Below are 17202 nucleotides of genomic sequence, written 5' to 3' on the forward strand. Positions count from 1 at the left end.
CAGGTCATGATCTCATGGTTTGTGAGTTCGAGCCCTGCGTTGGGCTCTGTGCTGACAGCTCAGAGCCTGGAGCCTGCTTCTGATTCTGTGTCTCCCTCTCTCTCTGCCCCTCCCCCACTCATGCTCTGTCTCTCTCTGTCTCAGAAATAAATAAACATTAAAAAAAAGGACATGATAGGTACTGAGGCACCTGGAGGCTCATCCGATGAATGATGGACTCAATTTTGACTTATGTCTTGATCTCATGGTATATGAGATTGAGCCCCATGCCAGGCTCTGTACTGACAGTGTGGAGCCTGCTTGGGGTTCTTTCTGTCCCTCCCTGCCCCTCTCTCACCTCTCTCAAAATAAATAAATATATTTTTAAAAGGGGGTGTGTGCCTGGGTGGCTCTGTTGGTGGAGAATCTGACTTTGGCTCAGGTCATGATCTCACAGCTTGTGAGTTCAAGCCCTACGCCCAGCTCTGTGCTGACAGCTCAGCCTGGAGCCTGCTTCGGATTCTGTGTCTCCCTCTCTCTCTGCCCCTCTCCCACTCATGCTCAGTCTCTCAAAAATAAAACATCAAAAAAAATTAAAAAACAAAAACAAAAACGGGGCTCCTGGGTGGCTCAGTCAGTTAAGGGACACTTATTTTGACTTCAGGTTATGATCTCATGGTTCATGAGGTGGGGCTCTGCATTGATAGCACAGAGCCTGTTTGGAATTCTCCCTGTCCCTCCCTCTCTCCCTCCCTCCCTCCCTCTCTCTCTCTCCCTGTCTCTGTCTCTCTCTCTCTGTTTCTCCCCTGGGGGTAGAGAGAATGAGGTCAAAATGTGAGGCAGACAAGAGAGGTGGTGCTGGAGGTAATGAAAATTTGCAGGGGTCCATTTGTAGGTCACAAATCATTCTACACACTAATTCTCTGATTTGCATTTGCTTCACAATTGTCAACAGTTTCTAATTTCAGCCCATGAGGCAATAACCTAACTTGTATAAGACACCCAGTAATCCTTTCAGTTGAATAGACAATAAAGGATCACAGGTAAAATTTTGAGTAAACAGTGAGTCTCAACATTTTTTCTCTTCTTCAGAGATACCCCTCACAAGGTGTGACCATGGAGGAGATCATATGGAAACCATAAGAAGAAAATGGATTCTGCTAACAACGTGAATGGTCCTGGAAGTGACTGCTTTTGTAGAGGTTCCCAAGAAGATCCAATGCCTCATGAAACCTTAATTTTAACATAGTACCCTCAACAGAAAGCCCAGCCAAGTTCATTAAAATTCAGACTTATTAACAACAGAATTATGTTTTTATCATTCCTAAATACATGCAATTGGTTATGGTAGTGATAGAAAACAACTACACATAGGCATATAATTAATTGTAAAATGAAAATGACAAATGTAAAAAATATTTAAATCAAGTAAAAATCTCCATTAGTTACCCACAATCAATAATAGATCAATCTTCAAACATAACAGTTTGTCAGGTTGAGATGGATCCTCCCTATTATGCAATTTCACAATATATGTAAAATTGCATTTGCAATTGTATAACACAGAGAATTTGGTTCAATATTTATATAAATATTGTCACATCAAACTTAGCCAAATATCTTTCCTTAACTATGCTACATGAAGGTGATAGGAGGTGTTTTTGTGTTGCAGTAGATCTGTTTCACACAGGTAGAAACAGATCTACTGCAACACAAAAACACCTCATATCCCAGAGTAATTAAGAAAACCTCCTTGTAGAAACACTCTGTTGTTTATATAATTACATAGTTGAATGTATCTGTCTCCTGTTATCACACACATCATGAAATGTGGATCTTTGATTTCTACACACATGACTTAACAGGGTGGTTCTGGGGCATGAGATTGTTGCATCATAATGATCATTTAAAAATTTTTTAAAAAAAATGTTTATTTACTTTTGAAAGAGTGAGAGAGACAGAATCTGAAGCAAGCTTCAGGATCTGAGCTGTCAGCACAGAGCACGATTCAGGGCTTGAACCCACAAATGGTGAGATCATGACCTTAGTCAAAGTCAGACTCTCAACCAACTGAACCACCCCGGTGCCCCCATAATGACCATTGCTAAATTACACAGGCAAATCGAATTTAAAAATAAATAAATAAAACAAAATACAGGGTGTCTATGTGGTTCAGTCTGTTGAGCAACCAAATCTTGATTTCAGCTCAGTTTGTGATTGTAAGGTTATGGGATTCAGCCTCAGGTTGGGCTCCACACTGAGCATGGAGTCTGCTTAAGATTCTCTCTCTGTCTCTCTGCCTCTCTCCCCATTTGCACTCTCTCCCTCTCTCTCAATCAAAACAAAACAAAACAAAAAACAACAAAAAAACCAAAACAAACAACAACAACAACGACACATAAATCAGGTAGTATCCAACTAAATATGTTCCTACTGTTAAATAAATTAAACAGGAAAACCACAGCCTGAGGAGGCTCTGATATCTTGATAGCCTTGTAAGGAAACCACAACTTAATCACAATCATTATACTTGAATGGCAAAAAATGAACTTATGAACAAACATAGTCAACTAGGCCTTCCAAAAATAAGGCAAACACTTAAGGTATATCTACTCAAACAAGGTCCTTGCTTTGTTTCCAAATCCTCGAGAAAAACCTTACCACAATTTCTTACAGGTGGAACATGCTTAACTATTTGAATAGATAAAATAGATGGTCAAATTAAGTCTTGAAAATTTGAATGTAACCCAGTTAATCGTTTAACACCACACAGTACCACCTTTCATTTTGACCACTTTTCTCACATGGCTTGAACACCTTGCCCACTTGCAACATAATTGGGCAGAAGACTCAGTATGTCACCGTTGCCAGCCTCCCTCTGCCCACTTTGCACATGTGCATAAGACACCAATGGCGACTCTGCCCTCCCTTGCCCAGACTTCACTCTTGGTAATGGATCCCCAGGGCACCTGCTTAGATAAAGTTTCCCCACCAAGTGCTGCACATGTGCACAGAGGGTGCGTGGAACCGATAGCTCCTCCAGGACCAAAATCTGCAGTCATGTGCTTCTCCCTTCACTAGTCCAGGTCTCCAGAGCACCAGCCTTGAATCCCATCTCAACCAAGCCCACACACCAGAGTTCACAGTTTAGGTAAGCTGGGGTCAGAGTCTATGGCTAGACCAGTCCTCCCTCTGAACAATGTTGTTATAACACACAGAGTTTTTGATGCTCTCTCCCATTCCTGTCTTTCCTCTTGCCAAAACTTCTCACATGTGTGCAAAGAGAATACAGATGAATCCCTCAAGGACTTGGATCTGGTACTTCCCACAATGCACAGGACCACAGAGCAGATGGGGAGCAAAGACTGGTTACCCAGGATCATCTTGTGTAATAGAAACACATAAGGGACCCATCAGTCCCATCTCTCCAGTGGAATTTCTCACACACCCAGTCGCTGGTTTCATACATTGGGCCTAATATTGTGAGTACACAACTCAGCTGCCCCAGTATTTGCATCAGGAATAGTCTCTCTGCCTACAGGGGCTTGAAGAGCCTAACAGAAAATTGTCCTTCAGATTCTGTCAAAAATGATCTTTTACACCACAAAATTGCCCTCCACAGCTCCACTGCCAGCCCCTGGCCCTCCCTTCTTGGAACAGCTCAGAAACACAGTTGCTGACTTCTTTATCTCCTGGGTGGCTCAAGCTGACATTCATACTTTCCTGACACACAGACTTAGATAAAGGAGAGCAAAGGACTTACAATTTGGGGAGTCACCTTCATCTTTCTGATTCAAACTGTGCTTCCAAGGGAATACATAGGCTCCCATCTTCCAGTTCTGGGATATCCATTGGTAGTTCACACATTAAAATTGACCAAATACATAAATGCAAATAATTGACCCATCAGGTTTCCCTCAGAGCCTTTATTCCATGCTTGTTTTGTATCTCCTACTCTGCTCTCTGTACTTGTGCCCTCATATCCAATACTATTTTTTAAAGATTACTTATAATGCAAAAGAAGAGAAATGATCTCTATTCCCAGGAAGGTTCATTGAGCAACCAAATCCTTCTGGAAAAATGAACATACAATACCCAGTTCATATGACTTTAGAAAGATTAACTTGCATAATGTAAGGTTCCCAGCCCAGTGTAAAAAAATTACCTTCAATTTGAAAAAAGCTGTTTGCTTCACAAAGAGAATATAAATTCATCCACAAATAGATGATGACATGAATACTATATGACAACTTACCCAGGATAAAAAGTCAGGGCAAAACAACCATTGACAACTAACCAAGGGAAGAAGAAAAAAGAAAGTCATGTACCAACAATGTATGGGTAATATTTACACACCAAATACACATAAAATTTTATTGGCAATTGACATATGGCTGATTCCTATTTGAGTTAAAACCTACACAGTCGTTGGGGTGCCTGTGTGGCTTAGTTGGTTAAGTGTCTGATATTGGCTCAGGTTATGGTCTCACAGTTTGTGAGTTTGAGCCCTGCATCTGAATCTATGCTGATAGCTCAGAGCCCAGATTCTACTTTCAGATTCTGTGTTTCCCTCTCTCTGTCCCTCCCCTGCTTGTGCGCCCTGTCTCTCTCTCTCTCTCTCTCTCTCTCTCTCTCTCTCTCTCTCATAAATAAATAAATAGATAGATAGATAGATAATTTTTAAAAACACCTACACTGTCTTCAAATGTACTCAGTTGAAAATTGTTATCCAAAAATATAAAATATATAAAATATAGATGAAGAAACACAATTAGTAATTAATGTTGTGGTTACTATCATTAAAAAGAAAGGATTGTAGCAAGGATAAGAACCATATGATCCTCTCAGTAGATGCAGAAAAAGCATTTCACAAAATACAGCATCTTGATAAAAATCTTTAAGATAGTAGGGATAAAAGGAACATACTTCAACATCATAGAGGCCATATATGAAAGACCCACAGCTAATATCATCAAAGGGGAAAATCTGACAGCTTTCCCCCGAAAGTCAGGAAACACAACAGGGATGTCCACTCTCACCACTGTTGTTCAAAATAGTACTGGAAGTCCTAGTCTCAGCAATAGGACAACAAAAATAAATAAAAGGCATCCAAATTGGCAAGGAAGAAGTGCAACTTTCACTCTTTCTGCATGATACTCTATGTAGAAAACCTAAAAGACTCCACCAAAAAATTGCTAGAACACATACATGAATTCAGCAAAATTGCAAGATAGAAAATCAGAACACAAATTGTTTGCATTACTATACACCAATAATGAAGTAGCAGAAAGAAAAATCAAGGAATCGATTCCATTTACAATTGCACCCAAAACCATAAGATACTTAGGAATAAACTTACATGAAGAGGGAAAAGAATGGTACTCTGAAAAATAGAGAACACTTATGAAAGAAACTGAAGAGGACATAAAGAAATGGAAAAAAATTTCATGCTCATGGATTGGAAGAACAAATATTGTTCAAATGTGTATATTATGCAAAGCAATCTACACATTCAAAGCAATTCCTATCAAAATACACCAAAATTTTTCTCAGAGCTAGAAAAAACATTCTAAATTTGTATGGAACCAGAAAAAAAAATCCAAATAGCCAAATACTGTAGAAACAGAAAAGCAAAGTTTAAGCTGTGTTATCAAGCTGTAATCAACAAGACAGTATGGTGCTGGCACAAAAACAGACAAGTAGATCAATGGAACAGAATAGAAAACTCAGAAATGGATCCACAACTATGTGGTCAAGAAATCTTTGACAAAGCAGGAAAGACTATTCAATGGAAAAAAGACAGTCTCTTCAACCAATGGTACTGGGAAAACTGGACAGTGACATGCACAGAAATAAAACTGGACCACCTTGGGGTGCCTGGGTGGCTCAGTCAGTTGGGTATATGACTCTGGATATCAGCTCAGATCATGATCTCATGGTTTGTGGCTTGTAGCCTGTGGGGGATAAGCTTAGGAATCCTCCAGGCTTACACCAATGGGTTAACAAGGCATAAAGAAATACAAAGCCATAAAATGCTCACACCCAAGTTTGGGTAAATCAGATTGGCACCCCAAGAATAGGGGGTGCAAAGACACCCCGAGAATAGCGAGGTGCAAAGGTCCCAGGATTAGGGAGGTGCAAAGGTGCCAGGATTAGGGAGGTGCAAAGGTACCCCAAAATAGAGAGGGGGTGCAGAGCCCCCAAAATAGAGAGGGAGAGGAAAAGGCCTAAAATAGAAATGGTGCAAAGGTGCTCAATACATAGGTATATGAAATAAACAAGATTAGATGTTCAGGGTGGACACACACCCCAATTTAGCCATATAGCAGAAAAGCTGTTTTCACAGGAGAATAGGATCAGGTTAGGTAAATTGGTGAATTAGACTATGGACTGCTGCACTACAGGCAAAGTAGCCCAGAGTAGGGATGGTTAATAAAAGAAAAGGTGTCCTATTAACCCTGAGGTTATTCCCATCTGCCTTATCCCCCAGGTTAGCTGAGATAAACAGGCACAGCGCCTCCTGTCTGCCATTAACAACCATCTGCCCATCTGCCCGGCACCAGGATTTTGTGTTATATTGACCCAAACCCCAAACACCATATATCTTCAAACCCCCCCCCCCTTCTCTCATGTCCCTAAGTTAATGTTCACAGTTTCTTTGTTTCTTTGTACACACATCCATCACATTTGTAAGCCTTCTGATCTGAATAAATATTGGGCAAAGACCCTTATTCGGGGCTCTTGTCTTTTCCCGGACATTAGCCATCTCTCGCTTTAATCCTGTGTCCTCTCTTTTGCTGGCCAAAAGAGAACTTAGACTTAGAGTCTATGACACTAGCCCTGTGTCAGGCTCTGTGTTGATGGTATGGATCCCACTTGAGATTGTCTGTTAGAGTCGAAGTCCTAACCTGTACATCATTTGGTATTAAAAATGGATTCAAGAGAATTTACTAAGAAATGCTGACATACTGTATATACACAGTGTTCTTTTAATATATCCCATTATATAGAGAACCAGAGGTAATGCATTTATAAAGCAAGGAGTTTTTTTTTACATTTGTTCTGATATAGACACATCACAAATATCACATACCCAAGACTTTATGCATTTGGTCTTCACCTAAAAATATATACATAAGGAAAAATTCATGTCAAAACAATTGTTCCATATTAAAGGCACAGAGTAAAATTTAGAAATTTGCTGTCATGAACACACACACACACACATTTAGTTTACTTTTATAATTTAAGGTTTATTTATGTATTTTGAGAGAGACAGAGACAGTGCAAGTTGGGGAGGGATTGAAAGGGAGAGAGAGAATCTCAAACAGGCTCTGTGCTGCCAGTGCAGAGCCCAATTAGGGCTCAAATGCTCAATACTGTGAGATCATGACCTGAGTTGAAACCAAGACTCAGACTCTTAACTGACTGAGCCACCCAGGAGCCACACAAAAGGTTTAAAACGATTGAGCATATCAAAAATTTAGCTTTAAAAACTATGATGGAAAATGTGAAATGTCTCTTGACAATGGTGCTTTCATTTTGCAGTGAGAGAAATACAGCATCTAGCTGGGAAGGATTCTTTTGGTAAATAACTTAGCATGTGATGACACCAGAGATATTTCTTAATTACTTGGTTAGTGTTTCATCATAAATTCATTTTCCTGAAGACAAGTCCTCTTCTGTTTATAACCGTTTTCAGAATCTGAGAGGCTTTCTTCTGTGCTTATATTGTTTAAATTGTTTCTTGGCTAGCAATGGTGAACTGTTTCTGATCTAACTCCCCACATGTGAGGCTGCATGTCACACAACAGGCTAGTGTGTTCAGTAAGGACTGTAATAAAGGATGATCATTTTCCTTTGTAATACTGCATGGCCACAATACACTTTACAGTCAGGAAAAACACAGATTGCAGGTTTGTGGCAGAGATGTCTCTTCCTCTTAGAAATTCAAACTTCTTCACAGTGTTGCCAATGTAAATGCTTGATGTATTCTGTAGATGAGATTCTGAATGAATCCAAAGACAAAGGACATTAGCTCTTCTCATTAGACAATGGGAGAGTCAACACCACCCAGGAGCCATCCTAGAGGGAATACCATTCACAACACAAATAATGTAGTTGCTCTCTCAGGGGAATCGTAGAAGAATCAGCCACTTAACCTTCAGAGCACTTTGGCAGGCTAAGTCCAGAGAAAACCAAGATACAAAATACAATCAACCATCTTCAGGGCGACATGTGCAGGAGGAAGATCACTCTAAGTATCACATTCATTCACAGCTCAAATCCATCAGGTAGTGCTGAGCATTAAAACCCACTAGGAATAAAACAAACAAGCAAACAAACAAATAAAAACATTATAACAGGAAAAACGATGGAGAACCACCTTCCAACAATGTGGTGGGAATCATGTTTAACCTACATGGAGGATATATTTGCAAGTATCTAAATAAATTCAAAATTGTACTAAGGATGATTTCAATGCTCAAGTGGCCTAAATGAGGACCCTTGAAATACTTAATCTGTGTACTTATGTACCACCTCCTTAGAGCCATCTAATCAGTTAGAGAAATCTAGTGGGATACATATTTTGACTGCTACTTAGAAGATTTTAAAGAAAACACTGACAAGATAGTATCTACACAGGTAATGAATAAGGAACCTCCTGAAATAGTGACAGAAACTGAACTCAAAAATAACAACTCCTCTAGAAGGACTTCGTACTGCTCCAGCATCTTTTTATTCTTGAAATGGGATGCCAGGAAATAAGGTATTAAAGTCAAATTCTCTGTCAGAGAACAAGAATTCTTGTTGCCTTAAAGTCCTTCTAGCTGAACTAGGAATCAAATTGACATAAGACAGATTGACAGGAGAAAATAAAATTTAATAGGTGTATGTACAAGAAATCCACACAAACATTGAAATTCCAAAGACTGTCTAGCAAGATAAGGTCCAAATATCATGGTGAACTAAGGAAAAAGGGGTAGGGCCTGGGGCTTCAGAAGAAAGCAATGCACTTCACAGGGCAATAAGAAGAGCACATACTTGATAATTAGATGTCTGTTCTACTTTACAGGTGAGTCAGTAGATAACTTTGGCTCTGTTAATAACTCTTTTTCTGGGAAGACTCTCCACCCCCAATTTAGACTCTTCTGTGTGGTGAAGGAAGGGGGGAAACGTGCTATTGAACGTGCAGGTTCTCAAATACCTTCATCTCAAATTATGTATAGGACAAAGTGGCCATTCTGGGTGTGAGAGAGCTGGAAAGGTTGTCCTTAACCTCTTCCTTTCCACCATATGAGACTTCCTTGGGAGCTTCACATATTAAATGTTGACCTGATAGACTTTTTCATGTCATTGACCCAGCATTTTAGTACTGATGATAAATCAGTTTAGTCAAACTCGTTTTAGGAGGCCATGATGCAGGTATATTTTCAAAGTTAGCCCTGTGGTTCAAGTAATATTATTAAACGAGGCCTTTGTATGAAAACAAAAGAAGACAACTATGCTTAATGATTAAATCAACTGTTAAGCCAGTTTCTGACTTCTTAAGGCAGCCAGTGGCACAGACGTCTAGATGTCAGACCTGAATCATCTTTAGATGCAGTGAGGGCAGGTAGGGGCAACCTGACAGACCTTCCTGGCTTATACTTCAAATGCCCCTGGTAATGTTTTTAGTGGCCTATACAGGCACAGCATTAAGATTGTCTATACATGAGCTATTATGATGATTTCTTTACATCAAATCACTTACATTAAGTTTTTAGAGCTTCAGGGGGGAAAAAAAGGCAGTTTTAGTTCTTACATGACACCAAATCAGAAAGGTAGGAGAAAAGTCAGATTGTTACTTTGGGGGCAGGGGCGCATGGGTGACAGTCCGTTAAGTGTGGGACTCTTGGTTTTGGGTTAGGTCATCGTCCCACAGTTCTTAGGATTGAGCCCAGCTTTGGGCTTTCCCCTAACAGTGGGGATCTTGCTTGGGATTCTCCCTTGCCCTCTGTTTCTCCCCCTCCCTCACTTGTGCTCTCTCTCTCTAAAAATCAATGAACATTTAATAAAAATGTTACTCTCCGGAGTTCTAGCCAGGCATTAGAGAAACCAGGATCTGGTCTAGTTTATGATGATTAGTATTAAAATCCAGTATCTACAAATCTGTTATTGAAACATTTTTCTCTATAAACACTCACATTTTTACCAAGCATAGCCAAATTAACACTAATTTAATTGTAAAGTGTGTTTTGAGAAAAAAAAAACAACAACCTGACCTGGTTATTTTCATGAGTGCAACAAGAATACAGTTTTGATCAATAGACTCTTTAAAACCAAAAATTCCAGGGGCGCCTGGGTGGCTTGGTCAGTTAAGCGTCCGCCTTTGGCTCAGGTCATGATCTCACAGTCTGTGAGTTTGAGCCCCACGTTGGGCTCTGTGCTGACAGCTCAGAGCCTGGAGCCTGTTTCAGATTCTGTGTCTCCCTCTCTCTCTGCCCCTCCCCTGTTCATGCTCTGTCTCTCTCTGTCTCAAAAATCAATAAACGTTAAAAAAAATTTTTTAAACCAAAAATTCCAGCTTTCTTGGAATTTTTCATAAGAAATCACTAGATTGAACTTTTAATAACCTCTCAAGGGCAGAAGCCAAGCCTAATGCTTGCCACAAGACTTTGTCTGCAATACCTATAATTTGGGTGAATTTCTCTATTCTTGAGGTCCCCAAAATGTCCCAGGGTTATTGCACCTAGTGTGAAATGAAATTCTTGATTCACCTGGTAAGGCTTCTGGGAACTCTGTAAGCAAAGTATCATGGTCATACTTTCAAGGGGGCTTTATTGGCTCCATAACATCCATCTCAGATTCTTATAGCTGTCTCCTCATATCTGAGTCTATTCAGTCTTTCTCAGCTGTGACATTCTAGCCAAAGCCTTGGTTATAGAACAGTGTTCCCAATTGTGTCTTGTCATAACAAGAACAGATTCTTATTGAAATTATGCAAATGCATATATTGGCATGTTTGAATACCCATTGGCTTTACATCTCTCTCATCTCAACTAAGCAACTAGTGAGGACACTCTCATCACAACACAGGCTCAGAAGAATTTTTGTGATGCTTATGTAGCTGGAAAAAAATGAAGAAAAATAGAACTGGAGATATGGAGATAACTAGGAAACAAAACAAGTAGAAGTTATTTTTCCTTATTATTTTTTTAATGTCTATTTATTTTTGAGAGAGAGAGAGTGAGGGGGGATGGGACAGAGAAACAGAGGGGGACACAGAATCTGAAGCAGGTTCCAGGCTCTGAGCTGTCAGCACAGAGCCTGATGTGGGACTTAAATCCACAAACTGTGAAATCATGACCCGAGCTGAAGTCGGATGCTTAACCGACTGAGCCACTCAGGCACCCCAGAAGTTATTTTTTTATATACATTCTCAGTTGTGCAACCTGAGACAGGTGTCTTCCTCCACATGTAGAATTAATTATGCTAATTCTTTACCTTGCATATTTTCTATGTCTTACCTGGGGCTACAATATCACTCTTACTGGAATTTGTTTCTCCTACTTATGAGGTATCTATTACACACCCAGCACTAGAATATGTGCATGTTCACTTTATACAAACATCAAATGAAGCCTCCCCCTTATGACTGGGGGCACATAACCTGTATTAGCTGCCATGGTGGAGTGCTTTAGAGTCCCTGGCTAAGTCCGGATTGGGCAATTCAAACTAAAACAGGTTTAGGTAAGCTCTGTGCCTTCTTTAAGGGACACACGGGAGAAAGCATTTGGAGAAAGGAGACCTTGTTGCTCACAAGAGAGGATTAAAGATGTCTTTTCAGAAGTTACATTATCTTGTGATTCTGCAGGGGGTTGTCTAGGGAATACACTAGTGGGAGGGGTTGGTGTCATTCAAGGTTCTGCAAAACTCCTGGCTCGGTGCACCTGGGTGGCTCAGTAGGTTAAACATCTGACTCTTGATCTCATAGTTCATGGGTTCGAGCTCTGTGTTGGGCTGTATGCTGATAGCAGAACCTGCTTAGGATTCTCTCCCACCTATTTCACCCCTCCCTCACTTGTGCTCTCTCTCTCAAAATAAATTAATAAACTTAAAAAAAGAGAAAAACTACTGGTTATGCAAAACGAATGCCAAATAGCAGTATCACTGAATACTTTAGCTAAAAGTTCAACAGTACCCCTATAAGAATCTGTAATGTATCCACAATAATATCACAGTATTCACAAAGAGGAGAAAATGGTACAATGGATAAGCAAAGGGAAAAATAATGACACATTATGTGAATCCTAAGGCCGCCGAGAAAATGGATTACTAGGCATGTGCTAGCATTGCATTACCAAGTAAGTGATAGATTCCATCAGTTACCTACAACCTTAGAGAAAAGCAGATAGGTTAACATTGCTGGTGGGATAACACTTCATTCATTACACACCCATGTTAACACGTTAAAAATCATTATGTTGTATTACTTAAAATGTATTAACACATAAATGAATTATGCATTTCAAATCCAGTCTACTCAACAAGTCCTTGTTCACAATATAGAATACAAGTGTTAAAAAAAGCATTCATGTGTTGACTTAATGATGTAGGAGTAGTGATTTCCATAAATTTCAGGCCTGAGGTAATTCGTGAGAGATGTGGATGTATAATTGTATGCCATTTGGGGGAAGAGTTAGCTAGGCTCTGGCTGCCATCTGTGAAGATGTCTTCATTGCAGCCACATCAACTCATGTGCTCTATTGCTGTTATAAAGATCTATCAGTTCACTGGACTGCCACCTCTTTTGCCTTTAAGACCACTGAATAAAACATTTTATTTCTAATATTCAGGCAGTTATTTAGTATTAATAAATGGAGAAGAATGGTGTTCTAAATACCTATTTCATGATAACTTATATCAATGTTAAAACCACAAGAGCATCTCCATTTAGATTTTCTTCATAGATTGTATATCATATTGTCCTTTATCTTCTGTGGAAAATTAGACATGCCTGAGTCCTGCCTAATGAAGGAGGGCATCTCATATTTTGTTTACAGCAACAATCAGCCACATGGTTTCACACACCCACCGGGAATAAATGAATATTCTGAAGTGATCTGAGAGTAGAAATACATTAATATTTGTTAGTCACAAATCCCAAATAGGGTCAATGTAAAAAAACAAAACAAAACACATATTGAAATTAAATATACCTATGCAAAAATCCATCCACTAAATCTTCTGAAACATAATAGCATATCTGTTTTCTAAATGTTTAACTTTGTATTATTCCTTATAAGTATTTTGATAAAATGTCTGAAAAGAGTGACTGGTGTACTGCTTTCTACCTGATTTCTGTAACATTTATTGACATTTGGTGTTCAATTAAATACTTCTATAAGTATGTCTTTCCAGTTTGTTTCTTTTATGCACTGTCTGGTGTTTGCTAAATTGTATATTTAAAATTAAATTAAAGTTTTTCCTCATTAATTACATTTCTAGGGTTTGCATCTAGTGTATATTTTGTTAAATTGAGCAACAACTAAACTCCAGGTAAAGGCGTGGCCACTTTACATTTCACACTTTGGCTCCTGTGTGATAATTAGAATGTTGAGTAAGTTTGTGACTTGCAGGAAGGGCTTGCACATTCTTTACATTTGTATGGTTACTGTCCAATAGGAATTTTCTGACTTGGAGTAAGGGTTGCTTAGTCCCTAAACATTTTCCCACATTCTTTAAATTGGTAAGGTTTGCTCCAGCATGAATTCTGTGATAATGAGTACAGGTTGAACCGTGATTAAAGGCCTGGTCACATTCCTTGCATTTGTAAGGTTTCTCTCCACTGTGCATTCTGTGATGGTGAGTAAGTGTTGAGAGGTGGCTAAAGGCCTCACCACATTCCTTACATTGGTAAGGTTTTTCTCCAGTATGGATGCTGTGATGTCTAGGAAGGTAAGAGTGCCTGCTAAAGGCCTTGCCACATTGTTGACATTTGTCAAGTCTCTCTCTAATATGGATTTGCCCATGTCTATTTAGTGATAAGCAATCCTTAAAGCTTTTACCACATTCTTCACATTTGTATGATTTCTCTCCAGCATGCATTTGCTGATGTTGAGATAGTGCCGAGTGCCAATGAAAGTCTATGCCACATTCCTTATAAGTGTACCTTTTCTCTCCAGTACCAATTGTCTCATGTGTATTTAGTCTTGGTGACTGACTGAACATACTTCCAGATTTATAACATGTGTATGGGTTTTTCCCCTCACAAATCGTCTGATGATCACCAACACTGGAGGACTCCTTCAGATCTTTCCCACATGCATTATATTTATAAGGATTCTCTCCCATATTTGTACTCTTTAGTATAACAAGTTTTGAGCTTTGATAGAAGATTTCCCTACATTCATTACATTCATAATGTTTCTCTGGAAAATGTGTTCATACATTTGTTAACATTTGAGCCCTGGTTAAATTTTATCTCAGATTCACTGCAATGAGCAATTCTATTTCCATTAAACATACTCTGGTAATTTTGTTGGGTCAACTTCTTTGTGATGTATTCCTCAAACTGATACCCCTTTGGGTCAACTTCTTTGAGATGTATTCTTCAAACTGATACCACTTAACACTTTCTTCTTCATTTCTAAATCTCTGATTTTTCAGAAATATTTGACTGAAAGGTCAATGCAATCCTATTTTCAAATTGGTTCAAATGCTTATTTTCAACATGGATGAGTAACATTCCAGGTTTTCCAAATTTTCTTTAGACAAATATTTGTTTGAATATTTGATTTCAGTTTTTTTTTTTTTACTGAAACACACTGCTTTACAGAAGTAGCTGACTTAAAAGGGGAGGTTTTGCAAAAACCTTTATATCCTTTACCATTTTGGGCGGTGAGACTCTTCTTATGGACAGTTGTCTCTGGATAGGTTCATCAGGGTATGTTTGATGCCCTTCACTCTCCCCAATATTGGCCCAGTCTATCATTAAGTGCAAATTCTCAAGGGTACTATATGTATATGTATCCACTGACACTTATTAGATAAAAGGTTCTAAGCAAGGTTTTACAGGAAGCTCTGGGTGCCATGTGAAGATACAGCTGAAAGATATCAAATAACAGGAAAGTAAAATCATTCCACTTACTACTCTCAGATGAATATAATGACAACTTCTATTATACAACCTTAAAATCAATCAGAAAATGTCAGCAAGGAGGCACCTGGGTTACTCAGTCGGTTAGGCGTCTGACTTTGGCTCAGATCATAATCTCAGGGTTTGTGAGTTCGAGCCTCACATCTGGCTCTGTGCTGAGAGCTCAGAGCCTGGAGCTTGCTTCAGATTCTCTGTCTCCCTCTCCTCCATGGACACATAAAGTTGCAAGTAATGAACTGACCCTATACCCTAACAGATAATTCTGTAGTATTGCCATCCTAAAGCACAAATCATTTTCCTCTACCTCGAATAATCAGGAAAAGTACCAGACGAGCCCAAAATTAACACACAAGGAAACTTAAAGCCAAAATCAACAAAATAGGATACAGTAAAAATAAGACCATAACAACCATCGGAAGATTTGGCTTTCAAAAAAGATCAACAAAATTGATAGACCTTTAATCATGTCAGAATGAAAGAAAAAAGAGCAACTAAAATCCCAAGTGAAGTGAAAGTAAACACAGTGTAACTGATACCACTGAAATAAAAATAATTATAAGAAGTGACAATGGATAATTATATGCCCACAAATTGATACCAATAGATAAGTATAACTTCCAAAGAAAGGTATAACCTACCTGAACTATAACACAAAGAAATTTTTTAAAAAAATCACTACTGCTGAATACTGTGTAAATTGAAAGAATAATAAAAGAAAACTGAACAAGGAAAAGTCCTAAGTCTGATGAATTCACTGGATAATTCGAACAAACATTTCATGAGAAAGTACTTCAAAAGTCCTCAAGCATTTCCAAGGAATGATGATAAAGGAAAATATCAAAATAGTCTCTGTGGTATCAGCATTACCAGGTTACCAAAGCCAAAGGAATACACTACAAATAATGAAGGCTACAAACTACTAAAAAAATTATCTTTGTTCACAGATGACATGATATATAGAAAACCCTAAAGAATCCTTATTTTTCTTTTTTCTTTTATTATTTTTGTCATCACTTGTATTGTTTATTTCTGCTAAGTTGACTACTAGACTTTTGATTTTCAAATTTTCTTATACTATAAATGTTTCATTTAAGAAAAACTTTGAAATAAACAACATTATACCACAAGGAACTAGAAAAGGAAGACATTTAGCTGCAATTTAGTAGAGGAAGGAAATACCAAACAATATCTGAAATTATTTTACTTAGAAAGAAAAATCAGAAGTAAATTAAATAGAGGCCAAACTAAAAAATATCATAACATTGAAAGTAATGCCCAGTTTAACTAGAAAAATAACAAAATTGGCAATGCTTTAACTACATATGCAATTATATATTTACAAATCAAATAACTTAGAAAAGAAATCCAGTTAATTCCCAAAAATGCACAAGTTACTGAGATTGAATTATGAGCCTTAAACCCAAGAATTAAGAAATCTTTTTACACCCATAAGAAGAATGAAAGTTGAACTCAAAATAAAAAAAATCTCTCAGCACAGAAAAGCCCAAGATCACATGCCTTCGTTGGTCAATTCTGACTGACATTTAATAAAAATAATTAAAGACAATCTTTCTCAAAATCCTCCAAATAGCAGAATAGAGGGAACACATTCAAAAATATTCTATGAGGCCAGCATTACCCTGACACCAAAGCAGGATAAACATAATACAAGAACAAAAAAGTCTGGTTTGTCTGATGTAAGTATTGCTACTCTGGCTTTGTTTTGACATCCAGGTGCATGACAAATGTTCCTCCATCACTGTCAATATGTAGATGATTGTATTGTCTAAACTGAGTCTCTTGTAGTCGCATATAGATTTTTTTTTTCAAATCCATTCTGATACTCCTGGATCTGGATGTCTGTTTCCTTCCAGGATTACAGAAGATTTTTACTATTATACCTTGAAATAAATACTCTGTCCCCTTTTCTCTCTCTTCTTCTTCTGGGACTTCTATGATATGAATATTATTACATTTGATAGAGTCTTTGAGTTCCCAAAGTCAATTATTTTGCTTAATTCTTCTGTCTTTTGCTTAGATTCATTATTTTTCTTTAGTTTTTCTTTTAGCTTATAAAGTCA

General features: G+C 38.2%; 2 protein-coding genes across 7 annotated transcripts in view; both read right to left on the minus strand.

The window, feature by feature from the left end:
• LOC101086687 (putative protein ZNF720) overlaps window positions 1–17202 on the minus strand; it is a 257450-nt gene that overhangs the window by 201828 nt on the left and 38420 nt on the right. The gene's annotated exons all lie outside the window — the stretch shown is intronic.
• Window positions 13634–16147, minus strand: LOC123382409 (putative zinc finger protein 702). The gene is given in 2 exon segments (XM_045046918.1): window positions 13634–13722; window positions 13725–16147. Coding segments are annotated over 2 exon segments (681 nt in total). The 5' UTR covers window positions 14317–16147.

Source organism: Felis catus, chromosome E2 (genome assembly GCF_018350175.1).
Source record: "Felis catus isolate Fca126 chromosome E2, F.catus_Fca126_mat1.0, whole genome shotgun sequence".
NCBI classification, from domain to species: Eukaryota; Metazoa; Chordata; class Mammalia; order Carnivora; family Felidae; genus Felis; species Felis catus.